The sequence below is a fragment of the Furipterus horrens genome, unplaced genomic scaffold, assembly GCF_987537825.1.
Source record: "Furipterus horrens unplaced genomic scaffold, mFurHor1.1.pri manual_scaffold_5, whole genome shotgun sequence".
In the NCBI taxonomy this organism is placed as follows: domain Eukaryota; kingdom Metazoa; phylum Chordata; class Mammalia; order Chiroptera; family Furipteridae; genus Furipterus; species Furipterus horrens.
Genome location: NW_028327175.1, coordinates 166558490 through 166578473, shown reverse-complemented (window position 1 = coordinate 166578473; position 19984 = coordinate 166558490). Strand labels below are relative to the sequence as shown.

The window sequence follows — 19984 nt, the reverse complement described above, 5'->3', positions numbered from 1 at the left end:
AGAACTACTAGCAGGCTGGAGGGTAGGAACACCGCAGTCACGACACTACCTCTGTCCCTCCTGACTCCGCCAAACTTCTCCCCTTAAAGCAGACTCCATGAGTGTTTCTTTCGTCATTTGGTTGTCTTGGCAGATTGGAGAAAACATTGTCCTTTTTGAAAATAGGAAACTTAAAAGTGAGATGAGCAAGGATCAGCAAACGTTTTCCAGCAAGGGCCAGCTAGAAAATATCATGGGCTTCGCCGGCCATATGGTCTCTATTGCAACTACTTGGCTCTCTGGTTGTAAAGGGAAAACAGATATAGAAAATAGGTAAACAAAAGACTGCACTGCGTCCCAGTGAAATTTTATGTATAGCCACTACTTTGAATTTCATATAATTTTAATGTGTTAATAAGTATTTTTCTTCTTAGATTTTGTTCCCCAACCATTTAAAAATGTCAAAGCCATTGTTAGCTTATAGCCACACAAAAACATGTTCCAGACTACACTTTACTAACCCCTGAACTTTGAGAATTCTAAGAAGAAAGGAGGTAGCTCTTGGTGCCAGGGCCTTGGCAGATTTCGTCTCTGTTCTGAAACCTTAACCTCGGCAAACATGCCCTGCCCATGCGAGGGCTACATAAACGAGTCTTATACACTTTTTTGGCCTCAAAGTGTTTACCAGCATGTTGGTGTTGGGAGTAGGGAGAGAAGGGAAGTTGAAAAGAGGCTCTTTTTGTTGAACTCCTGTACATTTTCCCCACTTTAATTCAAAGTAACAGTTATCTTTCATCTACTCCCTCCCCAGTCTCCAAGTTCCATAGCAATAATTCAAGAAAATTCTTGCATTTCTCATTTCAGTTGTGTATTTGCTCTTAGACTTTCATTGCTCATCTCTGTCTGTCTCTGAGAAGCTAATACCTAGTGATCTTTGCCTGAGACTTTTCTTTGTCCTTGAGGTGATGGAGACAGTCTGTTCCAAGAAGAAAAAGAAAGAAAAGAGCAAAAGGCAACCAGACCTCCAAAAGGAATTTTCTACCAAATACTGAGTAGAACAGAGCATTGGACAAGTTATTACAGCAGGTCAAGTTTTTAGTGAAGATATATGAGCTGAGATTCTAGATACAGGGACTTTGATGAATGTTGGACTCTTACCAAGATACATACAGAACAGGCTTATGGTCTGGGATGGGATGGAGGGGGCTGGGTATGGTAGGTACATCGAATCTACCCAATTTGATTGTAGAAGATTCGTTAGGCCCTCCGTGTTTCTGTAGAAAACATTGCAATGCAGGTCATGTAGAATCTGTTAATATATTTATATACTATCTTTCTCTCTCCCATGTAGGAGCTGAATTCTTTCATTACTCTGTGTTGATGGGCTCAAACTTACACAATTCAGGTTTCCTAGGCAGTGAATAAAGCCAGAAATATACCCTGTGATTAACTTCTACATAACCTATTGTTCCCTAAAGTCTCCCTTCCCATTCTCTTATTAGCTCCACAAAAGCCAGAAATGAAAAAGCAAGCTGCAGCAAGCCTCCCTTCCCTGCCCCCTCAGCCTGCAGCAGGACAGGTGCTCCCTGTGTCTGCGCCAGGGCAGGTGGATCACTTGCAGATACTTTCCATCCTCAGTGTATGTAATGGCAGGTTGTTGTTTTTTCTTTAACTTACACCTTCTAGGTTTTCCAAATAAGTGTATTTCTTCTTTCTCAGCTAGAAGTTGTGAAATTATCCTGCCTGATAATGTATATGATAAAATGATTGCTCAATTCTAGAGAGTTATATATATGTCAGAGATATTATTGTTGGCATTGCTTTTGAGAGGCAGCATCTTTCATCTTTTCATTATCTGTGTATTAATATTCACCACAATCTTTTAAAAATAGCTTAATGGGTTGATCTTATCAATAATACTGTAAAGTGTTTACCAAACTTCTTGGTGATATATGTTATCCCAAGGTTGTCAGAGCAGAAACTCATTCCAAGTATATCACCCAGTTAAGCTCATCATGTTCAGATATTGTGCTGCCCACTGATCCTCGGCATAAAACTTGGCTCTCTTACCTTATTCTAGCCATTCTCAGCTGCCCAGCCTTGCTGATGGGCACATGGCATTCCCCACTAGGGGACTCATCCTGAAACAACAGTCAAGTGCTCCTTTACAGGAATGGTAGGAACAAACTCACCTACAGGTTATTTATCTGGTGTTTGTGTTTCTTTTTGTAGTTGATTTTTCTTCATTGCTAATGGAAATACCCTCACCCTCTTACGAGCCTGGTGTGTGTGCCAGGCAGCCAGGATGCTGGTAGTCTATGATCATGAGATAAGAAATGTCCCTCCATAAAACAGGCGCCATCCAGTGCTCCAGTGCAGGGGCTGTTCTTACGTGGCCATGCTATAAGACCTTAGAGTTAAGTAGCCCAGACTTTCTGGTGAAAGTCTTAGGTGTCCATAGTACAGGAAGGTTGGGTCAGCTAGGGAGTTTTGTCCATTGTGAATTACATATTGCAAAATGACTGTATTAGTGTGACTCATATGATTTTTCTCGGGGAGGAAGTTTGATAAACCCACAGAAATTAGAAAGCACACTGTTCAATTTCTAGTCCAGCAATTTTGCCCTGTCTTTACCCTGAGTTTTAATAAAATAACATTTACATCCTGAAAGACTGAAAACACACCCATGTTTCATTGATGTCACTCATGATACAACGGTATACATACTACATATCCCCCTTTCTTAGGAGTTGCAAACCCATGGTATGTAATGCGAGTTAGGCAGCAGCATTATAACCAAAGGGCTGAATAAGCCAATGGTTTGAGATGAAGACAATAGTTTAACATTGTGGGTTGATGATTTGGAATATACTGATCATGTAGTGGGATGTGTTTAGGAGACTCTGGGATATAACGGGTCTTGTCTTGCTGCTAAACTAAGTTTTCCATGTCTGTGTAGTTTGTAAGGGAGAAGGGATATATATTTTTGGAAATTATTGCGCAAACAGGGTTGTTTTATGACATATTATTGATGACAATAACACAGCAAAAAGAATTTTAAGAAGTCAAAGGGGGAAAAGAAAAGGAAAACCTCAATGTAGCTGTGAGGAAGAAACTTCCATGTTAATTTAAAGCTATAATTCTATTCGATGTTAAAACTGGTTTACAACTTTTCTAATGAAAACTTTCACAAAGGATTAATTTCCGTTTTCTTTTCTCATTATTGTTTGGCAGTCAAGGTTGAAGCTAGATCACGCTATTCCAAAGACCCATTTGAGTTCAAGAACGCAACTCACAATTCTCGGCTTGTGACCAAGCCAGGTGAAGGAGTACTGGAATCCATCCCAACTTTTAATAACTGCCCTGCACCCCTCAAAGCTCCATCTTAACATCCTGAGCTCAGTTGAAGAAGAAAGATGCACTGCTGTGGATTTCAGCATGCATTTAGCTTGTAATGGGCAGCAAAATACCAAGGAGAAAAACCATAAAGAACAATAAATAATAATTAAAACTACCATACCCGCAAACTAGCAGCTTGCTCAAGACTTCAGTCAGAAGCCCTGTTAGCTAGATGCCTTTTACATTCAAGCCACTTTGCATGCCTTTTACTCTGAGTGACTCCAGTGTGAATATGACATTACTAATGACCTGCTAAGTGTGTGCAGATGTGGGTTTCTCCAGATGTGGTGATTAATAACGTAATGGAGATAGCCAGTCAACTCATGTTTATGGGTCGTTTGCCTTTTATTACGTTTCTGAGTTTATTTGCTTTGAACTATTTCTTAACTCCAGCCAACAAACTCAACTCTAAGTCTCAAAGGGCATCATCCCCACTAAACCCCGTTGAAGAAACAGGGAAGAAGGAATGTGCCCCAGGCTGGAGTGGAGCAATGAGTTCATCCTGCATTGGGGCACTGGATTACTCGGGAAAGCTAAAAGTTGAAATCATTGCCCATTTTACTCAAAGGGTCCACAAAGAGGTATTGGTGAACCTTGGCACACTGTTTGCAAGCTGGCTAAGCCAGTAAAGAAAGAGATTTTTTTTTTTTTTTAATTCAGTAAAATATATGATCATCTTGAAGTAAGCCCAGAGTTCTGGCCTGTGTTTCTGGAAGATGTTGCCTTGCTTTTGCTTGAAAACTGAATGATGATGAAAAGTCGAGTAAAATGTTGTTACAGATGTTCGACTCTGCATTAAGGCTGTTGGAATTACCACCACATCTTAAATCAATTTCCAGAACATTGTCTGGAGGTTATGTCATCGAAATAATGAATCCTCTTTAGTCAAGTATAAGCAAACATGTTAAAACATCGTTGTAACTTTAAATTAAACTCTAGCACTAACCAAGGGATCTGAAGCCTCATTAGACTTGCCTGACATTTTTCTAGCACTGAGTCTTCCCAAACTGTAAAACTGTTCGATTCGGTGCCTATTAGACAAGCGAGTGCTGAGAAGTTACAACAGCACATTAAGTGTTATACTTAGGGATGTGCAAAAACAAGCCCTTGAATTTTATGAGTACTTGGAGACTGGATGGAGTTCAGCCCCTATAAAAATTCTGCATTGGATTCCTGAACTTGTTTGTGTTTTAAAGAAGCTGTTAAGTCGGGTTCCTTTAACAGATCGTATCTTCCTGAGGTTTCCACAGCGTGATGCAAGTGAGAAAGCCGGAGACAGAGGTGCCCTGTAATTGCCCAATGCAGGCTAAACAGGAACCTGTGGATGTGCGGTGGCATCAGATGCTTGCTCACTCCTTCAATACATTTGTTTTTCCTGAAAGTATGTAAATTTAAGTCTCCTTTTTAATTCAATTTTTATTCCTCTCATGTAGTCAGAGAATCCATAAAATGAAAATTATATTTTATAGCTTAACTAAAAGTTTTTTTTTAGATTTGATTTCTTTAAATATGCTGAAGTTGATAGAATCTATATCGAGGATAATAATTAAATATGGTTTATATTCTGTTAATGAAAAAGAAGTTATCACCGCTTCTTTTGTGGGATCTAAGCCATATGTAACAGTCTCCATTACACAACGTTCATGTATTTAAGCTGGAGACATTTCCCTGTCTCTTTAGGGAACAGATCTGCATTTCCAGGCCGAGAGTACAGAAGGATACCTTTGGACACGAGTTTCACTTAAGAGAACAAATCCCAGTTTAAATGCAGTATGATTGTGATGGATGATTTCTTTCTGACTTGCAATGAAAATAAATAGTTTCCTTGCATAGAAGGAGGCATAACTTTAGCACCAGAACGAGGTGTCTCTCTGGACCTGGCTAACAGGTATTAAGTTGCAAGTCTTCCATCTGAACATCACTGCAGGTAAGCAGACAGCAACAAGGTGCAAGGATAATGGGCTCTTAACCAGAGAGGGTTATTTATTGTGGACCTAGTGCAAATGGGAAAAAAAAAAGTTAACCAAAAGAATCCAATGGAAATACCAGCAAGAGTGAGTTTTTTTCAGATCTTAACTAATATAGACAAAACAATGGCAACATCTGGCAACCTTGATTAAATATAAAGTTAGCCATTCTAGACTAGGTAAAACACCCTTTTGGATATTTCATTCTAACCATTAAAAAACTTGTGTGATAGAGAAGAAAAGAACTTTCACCCCCTCTAGACCCACTCCCATGCACACATGATATTTAGTCTGGCAATGCTACTCAATCTTGGTCACCCGGAACACAATGCAACAATTGCAAGTATTCCACATTAAAGGATGATCTTGTATTATGGGTGGAGTCAATGCAAGATTTTCTACCCCATTCTAAGATGGGGAAAGTGTAAAAGTGTACTCTCTCACACACACACACACACACACACACACACACACACACGTTCTCTCTCAATCTCAACCTCACTGCTTTTCTACCCCATTATTGCCTGGGATGCCTGGCCCCCTGTTCTGTGAAAGGAAGATGAATTCAGGTCAAGCTCAGAGTGCCTGTTTGCTCGCCGAGAGATGCCTATCAACTCTAAGTGATTTTTTTCAATACCATTTATGTGGCTTGTATTTATTTCCTTTAATCTTTTAAGTGCTGTTTAGTTTCAGTGTGATTTGCTGTGGATACTCACTTCTGATAAGATGCACTATTCTCCCAGGCACATAGTTCCTGCCTGGAGCCCTAAGTGACTGATATGGTCACAGCCCGAGCATGGGCCTCTGTGGGTGATGAGGCGCAGGTGGTAGAGTTAGTGGGCTGTGGGCATTTACAGGTGCTTTCTTGCCTTCGTTTCTTCTGGAATAGCTCTCACCTAGAACCACATTCTTGTTCCCTTTCCCTATGTCAGCCAGAATTTAGGCAACCTCAGACTGACAGTAGAACGGGGGGGAGGGGGGCTTGCCAAGTGTGATACACTTTGAAGCAGGTGCAGAGGGTAGTTGGATTACTATAATCCGTTTGGAACCATGTATCATAGCATACTAAATTTATTCAGGGGTTTCAGGGAAGTGCCATGTAATGCATGTGCTGATATGAGTCTTTTTGGATAATATCAAGTAGCTGAGATGACATTTTCTCTCCAACCTAAGACTTGTACACAATTAACAAATGTCAAGCATCTTTTCATGTTGTCACCACTAATGTTTCTGTTCTTAGCTTTAAGGTAACTGCTGTGCATTCTGGGTTTCAGGGGTGCTTCTTCCCAGTCTGTTTCACAGTCAACAATAAGAATCTAAGGATCCTATTTTTTCCTTCTTGACATTACAGCTTTAGCCTGAATTGTGGGGGCGGGGAGAGGAGAACTAGAATTTTGCCGCCGATGCCCTTGGGTGACAGGCTGGGTATGCATGTACTAATTATCAGGCAACTCTCTTAAAAAGAAGCATGATGCAGGCTAATATGTCTACAAAGCTTATTAGTGGGTGTCTTTGGGCAAAAGCAGTAGAGGATGCTGTGTTGTGTGTGAGCGAAGCTTCACGTTGGTTAGTGATCTGTGTAGTTTAGAAATTTGGAAAACAACCTTTGGTTTCCAGTCCCCCTGTGCTGCCCTCCCTCTGGGCCCTCACCACGTCATCAGAGATATCATTCAATGGCAACCTCCTCCTTTATTCAGATGCTCTTCTCCAACTTCACAGCCCGGTCCTCCTGTCCTACTAACTTAAGTAAAGATCCCAATGTGTGTAGCCTTCCTTTTTTGAAGGTGGAGGGGGAAGGAGCTGAGCTGGGCTGGGGATTCTTGAGCCAGCATGCTCCAGTGTTCCCAGTCCCAAGTGACTGGAATACTGGCTGCCAAGGCCTCAGATCCTCACCTCTCTCCAGCACGCTTCCTCTGGTGCACGGGGATTAGGAATCGGTTAAGTCAGTTCATTTGCAGAAGCAGCAGGCTGTCAGCTGTTGTGCTGCTGTTTCAGATACAACTTTATTTCTGATTTGGGGTATGAGAAAACTCATTCGATTGCCCAGCCGAGCAAAGTAACCAAAATTATCTCTAAGAATAATGATTGCGTGTTCCCATGTATATATTTTCTGCATACAGATAAATCACGACTTCTTTCTTTTCTATGGCAGGGTATTTACAAACTGTTGTAGTCTGTTTCAAGTGCATGTTCAAATGCTGGAGTGTAAAGAGGTGATGCTTTCACCTTTCCTAAGCTGGCTTCTTGGACTAACACATTTGGTCTTTGTCATTGGGTCTCAAAAGACAGTCATGAGTTCCTAGTGAGTGACTGAGCCATGAATGTGTGTCCTTTGATATCTTGCCTGTATTTCTCAGTCTGCCCTCAAACTGTTCATAATCTCATGAGATGCCTGTATTTCCAGTTGAAGATGAGCAGCCCTCAACGCTGTCACCAAAAAAAAAGCAACGGAATGGAGGCATGCGGAACTCCCCCAGCTCCTCGCCCAAGCTGATGAGGTAAGGAGCGGGCCTTGGGCCATGGGGGTTCCCCTCTAGCTCCTTCTCTTCCCTTTCTCACTGTCCCCACCCTGCCCAGGCCCAGGGCCTCCCCTCTCCACCAAGTGGGAGGCAGGGGTGGGAATGGGATCGTTAGATGGCTTCTTAAAGGCTGGAGTATTTATTCTGTCAGCTTGTCAGCAGTTAATGATAGAGCTGAAAAAATTCTGTCATGAAAAACAGTTTGAAAAGCTGTTTGAAAAATACATAGGCTTTAAAGTCTTAGCTGTCACTGTGTCCTGTCTGTGTGTAGTTCCTAAACAGCAGTGGCACTAATGATGGTGGCAACCAATCAGAGGAACTCATGTGGTTAGTTCGCCTCCGGCTATTCTCTTTCTGCTGGAGTCCCTCCGAGAACTGTTGTCTGTACTTAAGGCCATATGTGAGATGTATCATCACAATCAAAAATGAACCTGAAGATTACCTTCCTTTTATCCTGTCCATTGAAATCAAATTTCTGTTAATTGATTTTGACTGATAAAAAAAGTCTAATAATCTGTGGACTTGCCAAAGCAAAGTTCAAAAGTAATACAGATCTGCTCAGGCTAAAAGCAATATTAATTATGGAATACAGCATGTTCTCTTTCTCTCTCTCCCCCTCTCCCACCTTCTCTCCCTCTCTCCCTCCTTCTCTTCCTCCCCCTCCCTTCCCTCCCCTTCTCTTCTTTTCTTTCTGTCTGGACCATGACTTCCTCTAGGAAATAGAAAGTGAAACCATATTTCAACAGAGTTCTGCAAGTTCCTCTTCTTGGATTCTTTATCTTTCATCTTCCCATTTTTGTCTTTGATTCATCTGCCAATCCCAGCGCTTTTTCCTTCCCACCCCTAACTCTCTAGCCCCCCAGTGAAGCAGGGGTGATCTCAGATCAGCACTGTTCTCCCTAAAACGGTCCCCGCCGTGGAAACACCTGCCATCTCGATGTTGCTTTCTCCTCTGCGTGTGCATTGACCTCTCTTCTGCCTGTCATTACTGAAACACAGCGATGGCGATTTTCCCTCCTTCCCCACTTATCCCACACATTTACCCCTTCCTGGCCCTCCTCGAGCACCTTTCTGGGACGTGGACGGGCCAGTCCTCCGTGCTGCTGAGGACACACGTTCCCGTGGAAGACTCACCCAGCCCCATATCCTTTTCCCTTATAACCATCTCTTCCTGTTCAATGTTTTCTTAACGGTTCTCTGACTTCCCCTTCCTCAGTCTTGCTCGGGTCTCACTGATTTACATGCTTGGTTACAGTTTACGAGGAGGAATAAAATGTGCCAACTGCCAAGCTTCTCGTTCTCGTGAAGCCAGTTGTCATGCTAGCATGCATTTCCTATTTACTCACCTTTAGGTAATCGCCTTATCTAATGTTAATAGTTTTATCCATTTAAAGTAGAGAAAAGCCCCTGTGCTTTCTTCTGCCTAAATTTAGAGAAGCAAATAAATAAATAAAGAGAAGTCTGAAAAATCTGAAACCTTTGGAGCCAAATTCCCTGTCCCTGTTTGCTATGTAAAGTATGGCTCATTTCTTTGATCTTGAGTAATAATAATTCTGAGGAGTTACACTGTTTTCATATGCTTCAAAGCTGTGTCAAAGTTTTGCTGCTTAAGGGTACTTCTTTATTCTGTTGGCTCTTGGGTACCAAGATGACAGGTCTTCTGTACGTGGTGGAAGCTTTTTTAAGTCGTAGCCTTCAGCAAAACATCAAATTACCAAATCCAGGGTAACATACTTCTACACAAATGCCTTTCCTGTAGATATATTATACCATATATATTAAATACTTTAGTGTTACATGCTACATTTTATGTGCAATAGAAAGTGATGGTTTGAGGTAGCCTTGAGGGGACTTTTTTTCCACAAGCAGAAAAAGCTAGTGTATACCGTATCAAGTATGGTTTTTACAGGACTTTCTGCCCGAAGGCCTTTGTAAATAAGTAATGATCAACAGATTGGCTGTGGGTTTTTGAAAAGCATGCCTATGTCAGTTTGCATGATGGGGGAGAATTTTCAAAGTGGGTCTAGCTTTCATTGCCTGTCAGAGAGGGGCTGAGGGAGGCAGTCATCCTGGGCTGGAGCTGTCTGTTCCATGGTACATCAGAATTGCTAAACGTGGGTCAGGCGGTGAGCTGAAACTCGCTAAGCTACAGGACTTGCGTTTCTGGTGTTGGTGCCTTTGAGCCACTGCTGTGGCCACAGGTCCTGTCACCAGGATACATTACCCCCACCAGTCATAAGGGTCTCTAAATCGTAGTTCAGTTGCAATGGGCTGTTTCAGGACAGGTCAGAAGGTCTCAGACACTTCTCCATTACTTTCTGCATCCCGGGTGTTCTCCCTGCTTGATGTGGAAGCAAAGACAGGTTGTTCAATCTGTTTCCCTTCCCTTCCAGCATACGGATGAAGAACCATGGGTTTGGTTGGGTTTGACTATCTAGCACTGGCGATTAGGTTGCCAGGACCTGTTTTTGCAAGATCCCTCATGCTGACTGAGAGAAAACAGAGCGGTTCATGCAGTACCTCATGGCTTTTCCAAGTCTGCCTGTCTCTTCAAAGACTCCCTTTCTACTCTACAGAAGACATGACTCCCAGGTCCTATTCCTTATGACATGAAACATCCATAAAGGAAGCTAATGATGGATTTGAAGTGGGTTTTTGACATGCATTTGTGGCTTACTGTTTGAACAGAATCCATCATTCTGAATGTGGGCACGTTTAGTGGCCTATGAGGCAGTGAGAGGAGTAGCTCCAAGAGAAACTGGAGAGTACAGAATGGGTGAGGATGGGCTTTAATTTACCATTGTGGCTTCTGCAAATAAAACAGGCTCCTGCATGAGGGTTCCTCAAAAACTATCTACCAGCATGCAGTGCTGCTGGGACTCAGCACTAATGGGTCTCTGTCTCCCTTTTGTTCTGGCTTCAGGCTTATCCTGATTTTTAAGTGTTACTCAACTCTCTTGCACAATCATTAGGTGAACAGCCTCGTTTTGTGTGTCTGGATCCTGAAATGGTATGTTTTTTAGTCACCCTGACAGAAAAAATCACTTGCAGTCAGACTGAGCTAAATGGTGAATATCTGTGCTCCAAGCCAGGGATTTCTGTGTCCTGATAGATGACCTTGGACTTCACAGCCCCTGAGGAGGAGTGGGCCGTAGAGGTTCCTATTATTTGCCTTCTTGTTGGTCTCTTCACATAGAATGATTTAAGGAGCCTCTCCTGGCTTCCTCCAAACACACTAAGAACCCATTGCTCAGTTCTCCCTAGCTGGTGGGTTTGTGCCTTGTAAGGATAGTTGTGTCTGCCCTCTGTTGTGTGGCCCTTCAGAGCAAGAACTAAGTCAAGGGTTCTTAATTTGGGGGAGGGTTCTCATAGACCCCATTGAACATCGAATGAAAACTCTCTAGGAAGTCCCTTTAGGAGGAAAAAAAAAGTATATTTGACTAGATTCATGGATTCCCTATATCATGCCCAATCACACTAAGTTCTTCCCGCAGCCACGTTCAAGTTGTTGCGTTCTCAAATGTGTTTCGGTTGCTGAGAGTATTTCTTGGGTGGATAGAGGGTGTGGAGACAATGCCTGGGCTCTCTCACTGTTTCCTCCGGCAGGACCAGCCAAGGCTGTGCATTTCAGTATCTGCTTCTGTTCCTTTCTCAGATGAATTTCTATCCCGCATATGTTTAGTGAAAACCTCCTGCATTGAGATGTTGTCGATCTCTAAGGGGTATAAAGTAACATGGATTAGAGTAGGTGTCTATCTTCAAAATATTCCCAGTTTAATTAATGTAGGAGACAGCGAAATAGAGTGGGAACAGTCTGGATATCTACTATCATGGGCTGTGAGCACAGAGAGAGCTGATGTCACCTCTGGTTTGGAAGGCTGAACCTGTATGCTTTCATTGAACCTAGCCCTGGTGATGAGGAGAATTCTCTTCCGCTAATATTACCTACCCTGTTCATTGTTTACCAAAAAATCATTCCAAGAATGTCATGCCTGGGAACTCGCTGCATCAGAACTACAAATCCATAAGCAGGAATCACTCTTTCCCCACTTTACAGATGGAGAAGCTGAATCATAGCTGTACAATCTAGTAAGTGCAGTAAGTCTTACCTCATTAGGAAGATTTGAACCCAGGTAGTTTAGCTTCCATGCCCCTATGATTAACTCCTTCATTATTAGGCCCAAGCGAGGAACTAGGAAATGACTTGGTGTGGCTGGAGCATGGGGTCCTATGACAGTCGTCTGGCACCCACTCATGGCCTTTTCCTGTCATAGGCATTGGGGAGGCAGTGCCCTAACTTATGTTTGGGAGGACCACTGGCAGCACAATAAGGAAGGATTTAGAACCAACCCTTCACTGGGGCCTTCCGGAGACACATGTTACATACAGAGATGTGAAGAGAAGGCCCAGCCCAGCCCAGCCTCTGCTGAGGTCCTTTGGGTACCCAACCACCCAGGATCTGCTGTGGATAGTGGACCGGAAATGGGCTACACAGTCTTCACAAGAAGGACAGAGCATTCCTGACATCAGTTCATATTACACCCATTGCTCCAGGAGCTTAGGGAACTTAGAGTAAGATCGAGAAGCATGGGCTGTGAGGATTTACACAGGATGTGGCAGATAGACACTTTACCAAAGACATAACCCCCATCTGGGCTAGCAAGGTTAATTGATAATACCAAAAACAGAAAAATTGAACACTGTAAGCAGAGCTTCATGTCATGAAACTGAGAAAATATTAGATATTTGTATTCTGAATGGGAAGAGAAATATGATTTGAGGAAAACAGATTATCCTCTTGGGCACTTACTGATCATTAAGTGAAATAAACTCATCTGCTTGTTAAGTCCCATTCCCTCTCCTTTGACTCAGACTTTCCATGGGGTCTTGTTGTTAGGACTGTCAGCTTAAAAGGTCCTAGTAATAGAAGATGGCAAAATGGGCTGGGCCCAGTCAGAGTTGGGGGCAGAATGCCGCTCTCACAATTCCTTCCACTGGGCAGAATAACGAAGGAACGCAAGGACAGCTTAGCTAAGTAAATTTGCCTCTTAGTGCACAAACAAATAGGAAATGACAGGCCCCACGGCACTGGAGAAGAAAGAAGTAGTGGGTCTCATCATACCAAGACTTGGGTGGATTTGACACCAGCTTTAGACAGTAGCACGCTCAGCAGAGGGTCATTATCCTGTTCTCTCATTTCCAGAGCATCTTGCACACTCTCCTCTAGGACTGGGGAGCGTGTCAGTTCTCCCAGATGTCCCCCAAACATAAAGGCAGACATTTCCTTCTTCCTCTGAGAATGGTGGCTGCCGAACAACAGGAAATAAATTAGGTGGCAGTAGTTCTTGACTGTTTACTTGTTAGGCAGAAAAAGAAGAGGTAACTAGGTAGTTACAGGGAAGTTGAAAGGGGCTCTAGTTTTGGCAGAGTGGCTGAACCCTGGCCTGAAGGTATTTTTCAAGGTGACTCCAGAGATGGCCCCCTGGTGGGAGAGGAGGGCAGTGATAGTGGGCAGCCATGTCTCAGGAGAGATGACTGAAGGATGAGCTGAAGTAGGAGCCAGAATCCAAAAGTCAGGATCCTGGCAACATAGCAGCAACTACTATACACCCAGAAATAAAATGCACCCAGAATGAGGCACATCGCTTATGGTGCTGAAAGCCAAATGTGAGCCCTTTTGAGGGGACCACCTGAGATCCTCTCCAGCCTCCTATGGCCCACACAGCCAGAGACCCGCTCGCAGGACCTGAGACTTATGAACATTGCATTCAAGGGCACAGGTGCTACTGATTGCCATGCCGTCTTTGATGGGGTGGAAGAGGAGAAGTGGGGACAGGAGGGGAGAAAATAATAAGCATTGCACTTTACCAGAACTAATATTCTGCTTGAGTCTTCATGTGTGTTTGCTGACTAACTCATAGGTATAGAGGTCAGCAAGAGGCAGTCATTAGTGTGGTGTCCTGGTGAGGAATCTCCAGCAAGTGTTCACACAATCTTCCAAGTTCCAGAGTCACAGGGCAGGCAACCCAGGTGCACTTTGGTCACTAGTCCCATCATTTGCCATTTGAGTAGGAGTGTCAGGACGAGGGCGAGGCATATGTGGCACCTCCTTACATTTTGCACCCAAGCCCTCATTTGTTTTACTCTCGCCCTGGCCTTGCTGTGTAGAACCATAGCCTTCCAGTCTGCATTTTGCCAATAGTTGCTGACTTTGGTAGGATTGCTTCACCACATAGTTTCTCCATGTGGGCAGAATTTTATAGCGGTGGTTCTCAAATTGTGCTTCGACCCAGTAGGTCTGGGCTGGGCTGGAGAATCTGCATTTCTCTTCAGCTCCCCAGTGATGCTGCTACAGCTGGGGTGAGAAGACACTTTGAGAACCACTCTTGCACATGTCAGGACAGGGAGAGCAACATGACGTGACAGGGGCCTCCTCACAGAAATGCTCATACTTGGCATTGGAGCACTCAGTAGTTGCTTAATTAAGAACGTCTGCCTGGACTACCCTTGGACATCAGACGTGAGCCCTCCCTGCTGATCAGTGGCAGCTGCTGGCTCCAGGCACACTCCAGGCAGGCTGACTTGTTACAGCTGTATTTCAGAGTTTCCCTTCAGATCACAATGCCCTACTTCAAATACAGTCTCTGTAAAGTGGAAAATAGCGCAAGAGCCTTCGTTGTTCTCTAAAAGAACTGTCACAAGATATTAACGGCGAGTAGGCTCTCACTGGACACTTTTTCTGATCTCCATAAAAGGTTGGGTGAGTTTCCATTGACGCGTTTAAAAGTGTCCAGAGACTAGAAATCATTCATTAGCTACTCGTGTTAGTTGGTTATTTACTGAGCACCTGCTGTGTCCTCTGCTGGGCCCTGGAAATACTCTGAAGAGAGAAATAGGAGTTCCCTGCCCTCAAGGAGCTCACCATCTAATGGGTGAGGCAGAGATGCACATATTATCCCTGAAAGAGGGTCCCTCACTTTTGTAGAAGCTCCTAGAAGGAAGGGAAACAACTAGGAGGGCAGCTTCAGGCAGAACATTTGAAGCAAACTTTGAGGCCTCAGATATGTCCTGGTAGCTGTTGTAGTGCCTGACATGATACATACTCAATAAAACTAGTATTTACCACCAGATGAAAAGCCTGCAGAGAGATGAGAAATTTGCCCAATTTCTCAAGCCTGCTTGTAAGGACAGAAAAGGTCTTATGTGATGAGAAATAAGGTCCTAAAAATCAACTGAAGGAAAGGATACAATTTTAAAACAATTTTGTCATTTTCTTTTTTCGTAATTTTTTTATTTTATTTTTAGTTTGTGGTACTTGTACTTCAATGTAAAATTTCTGAAGTTCAGTGTTGAACCCACTGCCACAAGAAAACTGGGTTTTGTTTTACTTGCCTGTAAGGGGAATTGTGCTCTTTAAAATATAATAATGGCTTCCACACAGCAGGTTTGCTAGAAAGGGGATTTGTGGTTTTGCTTTAGGCTGTTGTCTTCAAGGCAAGCTTTTTGTGTTTCTGCTGTAGCAGGGCATTTAGTTCACTTCCTGAGATTAATTGATGGCAAGTGGCATTCCTCGCTTTGCAAACCCTCAGAACAATAATCTCTTATTCTTTATTTGAAGCCAGGCATGCTTAATTTCCAGCTGTGGACTTTGGAGGTGTCAACTGAGATTCAAGAAATATAGATATGAAGAATTTAACTCACTGGGGATCCTTGTTTGCAATAAAAATGTGGGTATTCCTAAAGGGAGCCTTCAGATATGGGGACATGCAAAAGCTCACGAAGCCCCAACTGTTGACTGAGGCTCTCCTGAGCATGCTGTCCTGACATTCTCCACTGATGACTCACACCGGCTGGGCAGTTCATAAATTCTCATGATGCTGATCTTTGCAGCTTAGGGCACAGTGGCTTGGGACACTGCAAATGAGAATGAACAAGATCCAGCTGCCTCCTGCAAGGGGGTGGGGGTGGGATGGGAGCCAGGCAGCACTGGCCTTCAGGCAGGATAGCCCCACAGTCCAAAGCATTGCCTCTCTGCTGGCTACCTCAGCCTCCTTAGCCTCTCTACTTATCCACTGTTTCCCACGTATAGAGACATGCATGACAGGACTTGGCTCAACTCCTCAAATCCAATCTGTTGAGTAACGACCATGATTAGCACTCCCATTTTATAGATGAGGAAACTGTAGCAAGTAGCAGATGAACCAAGATCTGAAAACAGCTAAGCCAGACTGAAAGACTCGTAGGGAGTACAGGGTGCAGCCTGGCCTACCACTGAGACCCCCAGATGCTTCTGGGTCCTCCAGAGCCAATCGTGGCTTGCAGCCCGAGTGTCAGTTTATATCCCTGGTGTCCCCAAACCCTCCCTCCAGTTAATGAGGCTTGACATTAATAAGCTGTCTTTTCCCCTCGTGTTGAGTAGTAATTGATCATCAGGTTTGTTTATTTCCTTTTCTAAGATGAAGGCTGGAGGCCAGAGTTCCCAAGGAATGATTTCTTCCCAGAAAGAGGAGGAACCAAAATGTATGTCCTCTCAATGAAGACAGATTGTCTAAAAGGGATTTTGGTCAGCTTGCTGTATCATTTGCTTGTTTGCTGATGTTATATAAACATTGTCCTGGGCACTTCTAGTTCCTGACTGTGTGAGGGCAGGCCTCAGGCCTTCTGCAGATAATCCTCCTTCTTCAACCAGTAAACATGGCTCTTTATCTTCTGGTCAACTTTATTAAGATCCTCTTGCAACTAGAATATATTCTTTTAGTCTGAGAAGTGTTCATTCTATTCATTTTCTCAAGCCTCTTCTCTAAGGTGGTTCCTGTTCATCTACTTATCCCAGAGAGTAGGTAGATATCTATGAAACTATTACCCATTCTTCAAGGACAAAAATTCCAAACTTTGCTCTTGCCCTAATCTGTGACCAGTTTTATCAGCAATTGAATTTTTATTCTGTTATTTTTCACTAAGTTCATTATGTGAAAGATGGCCTGGTGGTTTACAATACCTTAAGACCTCCCAACAGTTCAGCTACTGAGGTGCTATTCCAAGGGGGCTATTCTCCTTTAAGACTCAACATGACAGTTTCTGTCATAATCTAGCATGTTTGTTGAAGACAGCTTTGCAGGATTGCTTCACATGGTGTTCGCCATTTGGTATAGCTTGAAAGCAAATTCTCAGGGATAAACAAATACAGTTTTCCCACCTTAAGTGGGGTGGGAGGCTTATTGGGATGATCATGGCAGATGTCCTGAAAGCATCATTCTAGGTCAGTGGGCCATGTGGGAGGGGCTGCTGCTGCTCTCTCTGTGTTCTGAACATGTGAGAAGTATTAGAAACATTTCAGAGGGAGAATTACTAAAAACTAAGTAAAGGTCACCTTTGATGCTTGAAGTGGATTATTAAAAAATAAAATCACTTTACAATAAGTATTTTGACTTTAAACCTACTTATATTTCCAATCTTGAAAATATAAGTAGGTTTATGGACAGTATTTTTCAGGAAAAATTGCTACACTCTAAGTTAGCTAGCTCTGCCTGGGACCTTGTTCTAATTATATGTGGTCGTTGTTGTAGAGACCCAAATGACCTACCTCAAAACTGAGGTACAAAATCACTATCACAGATGGAATCTGGACATGGATGTGGCCCAAGATGCAGAAGTGTTTTTCCTATGCTGTAAGCTTGTTAGACCTGATTCTATTGTAATGCTTAAGGGTGTTGGTGAGGCTCTGCCAATCCACACTGGAGTGGAGGACGAGGTATAAGCATCTTCCTTTTCCACCAGTAAACAGGGCAACAGAGGATGAATGCAGCTCTGAGAATTCAAGACAAGTTTATTAAGATGCGTCTAAGCTTAAGGCTCTCCTACAAGGAATGCTGCATTCGGAGGTGAAGTTGGGATGGGAAGCAGCATCATTGGATGGGTCGTGCAAATGTAGTTGTCAAGGCAAGGAGAGAGGCTGTTGCTTAGTATTGAAATCATGTATTCCAGATGTGGGCATTTGGTAGTCAGTCTGCTCTGAAGTGACGTGCTGCTGAATCTTTAAAGGGCTTCAGCTAGGAAGAGCAAAATCTGATTGGGCAAATTGCTAAAATATTTAAAGTGCAGCCTGTTAAAGCTTTTACTGCGAAGAGAATCATGTCAGAAGTTGTAGTCGGAAAGAGCGAGTAATTGGCTTTCCATCCTCATGCCAGTCAGTCAGCATGAGACTCTATCCTTATTCCTTCCTCTTCATTGCCAATGCTAATAACGTGTGTGTGTGTGTGTGTGTGTGTGTGTGTGTGTGTGTGTGCGCTGGAGAAATTGTATAGCTGGTAAAATGAGAGGAGGAGAAAGAATGAGCTATTCATAAAAAGGGAGATCAAATCCACAAAATGACATGAAGGCCATTTTAGAAAAAGGGGAATAAGAGAGAATGGCAGGATTATTACCTAACAAAGGTCACCTGTACTTCCAGGTGGTGGTGGTTTGGGGCAGTTGTCTTCAAGCACAAGAATGGCCTTCAGTGACAGCCACTTCCTCTGCATCTTTTATTTTCACCAAGATGTAACTCAGAGAGGGCACTTTTCATTTATAATTTATCATATTTTCTACTTAGGTTTTTCTGTCCTTTTCTACCCAGGCATGACCCCTTGTTAATTCCCGGCAATGATCAGATTGACAACATGGACTCCAACGTGAAGAAGTACGACTCCACTGGGATGTTTCACTGGTGCGCACCCAAGGAAATAGAGAAAGTCATCCTGGTGAGTGAAAGACAGCGGAGTCAGTGCCTTCCACTTCTGTCCCAAACTGTATTTGCTAGGAATGTGGTTTTCCTAACCAGACAGTGGGATAATACAGTCTTGGGTCCCCATTACTTTTGTTAAAATTCAGGACACATATTGGAGTAACTAGAACTCTCGCCAGGACATGAACCAGGAGTAGAATTTTCCATCTCTGAATATTTATTGGTGCATTACCATAGGATCACATGCTTTGTGAAAGGCATCACGGGAGGCCCTATTACCTTAACTTCTGTATGTGTTTCTGGGGCCAGGGCCTGCCTGTGCCATTTAGTAGCTGCATGGCCTTGGGCAAGTCACTTGACCTTGCACTTCAGTCCTCTTATCTGTAAGAAAATGAGATGAGAATGACCCTAACTCATAAGGTTGTGGTGAAAATTAAAATCCAACTTATGACTGAATATAGTTACCTATTATCATAATTATTACTGTTAACTGTCATGAAGAAATATGAACATTGCCTATATTATTATGTGTTTATAATAGTATTTTGTATTTGTCTAGATAATAGTTTTGTATGTTTGTGATCCTTCTTAGCACAAAATGTAGACAGGCAAAGTGCTAATGATAACAATGGTGAACTATGGGTCATCCCGGGAAGGCAGGAGCTCCAAGCCCTATTTCTTGGTTTGCTCATCTCTATAGCAGCTGTGGGCTTCTCTACTTTGTCTCAGGAATGTCAGCATAGATAACAGTCCATTCTACTTTTTATATTTGCCCTATTAACAGCTTTAGGTTTTAATGCTTACATAAGCCTTCCCATAGTTTATTGTCTTGCTAATCAATGGAAAATGGATTAATAATCAGAAAGGTCAAGTGGAAGAGTTCTTTCTTCCTTGTGCCTGTAATCCCTAGATTGCTGTGGCCTGCTCTCTTCTATGAGCCAGGAAAATCCAATCATTTCTGATGTCAGGACCACCCTTCCTAAAAAAGAACTGTTCCAGTTCCTCTAAGTGGCTTTGTACTCCAACCCACTAGAATTTTTCCTGTATTTTGTCTGAATGGGTGTGTTATCTCAATTTAATTGTAATTGAGTATTACAAGCCAATATAGCATCATGCTGGAGGCTCTCTTGGAGGAGTTTAAGTAGACAAAAGCACAGGAAGTCAGAATTCTCAGGAAACAGCCTTTATCCAACTAACGAGGAGTACAAATGATTCTAATCACAAAGGCACTTAAGTATTTACAGTCTGGTGTTGTATCCACTGTATTTTTGCTCTGGTGATCTAAACTCAGCCCGGTGTTACCCACCTGTGGCAGGTAGAAGGCTGAGTGCCATATCTGGGAGCCAGGGTTTTTATAAATTACAGACATCCAATCCAAGTCCCCTATTGGCATGAAA

The 19984-nt window shown here is 43.0% G+C and overlaps 1 protein-coding gene across 14 annotated transcripts in view; it reads left to right on the top strand.

The window, feature by feature from the left end:
• The window catches only part of KCNMA1 (potassium calcium-activated channel subfamily M alpha 1), a 725195-nt gene that overhangs the window by 615801 nt on the left and 89410 nt on the right, over window positions 1-19984 (top strand). For 9 of the 14 annotated variants that reach the window (XM_090278265.1, XM_090278262.1, XM_090278261.1 and 6 more), the window contains 2 exons: window positions 7750-7843; window positions 18480-18603. In XM_090278265.1, the coding sequence (XP_090134391.1) occupies window positions 7750-7843; window positions 18480-18603 (218 nt within the window). Of the gene's footprint in view, window positions 1-3213; window positions 3301-7749; window positions 7844-18479; window positions 18604-19984 lie in introns of all 14 variants that reach the window. The other 5 variants (XM_090278260.1, XM_090278264.1, XM_090278263.1 and 2 more) reach the window with 1 other exon arrangement.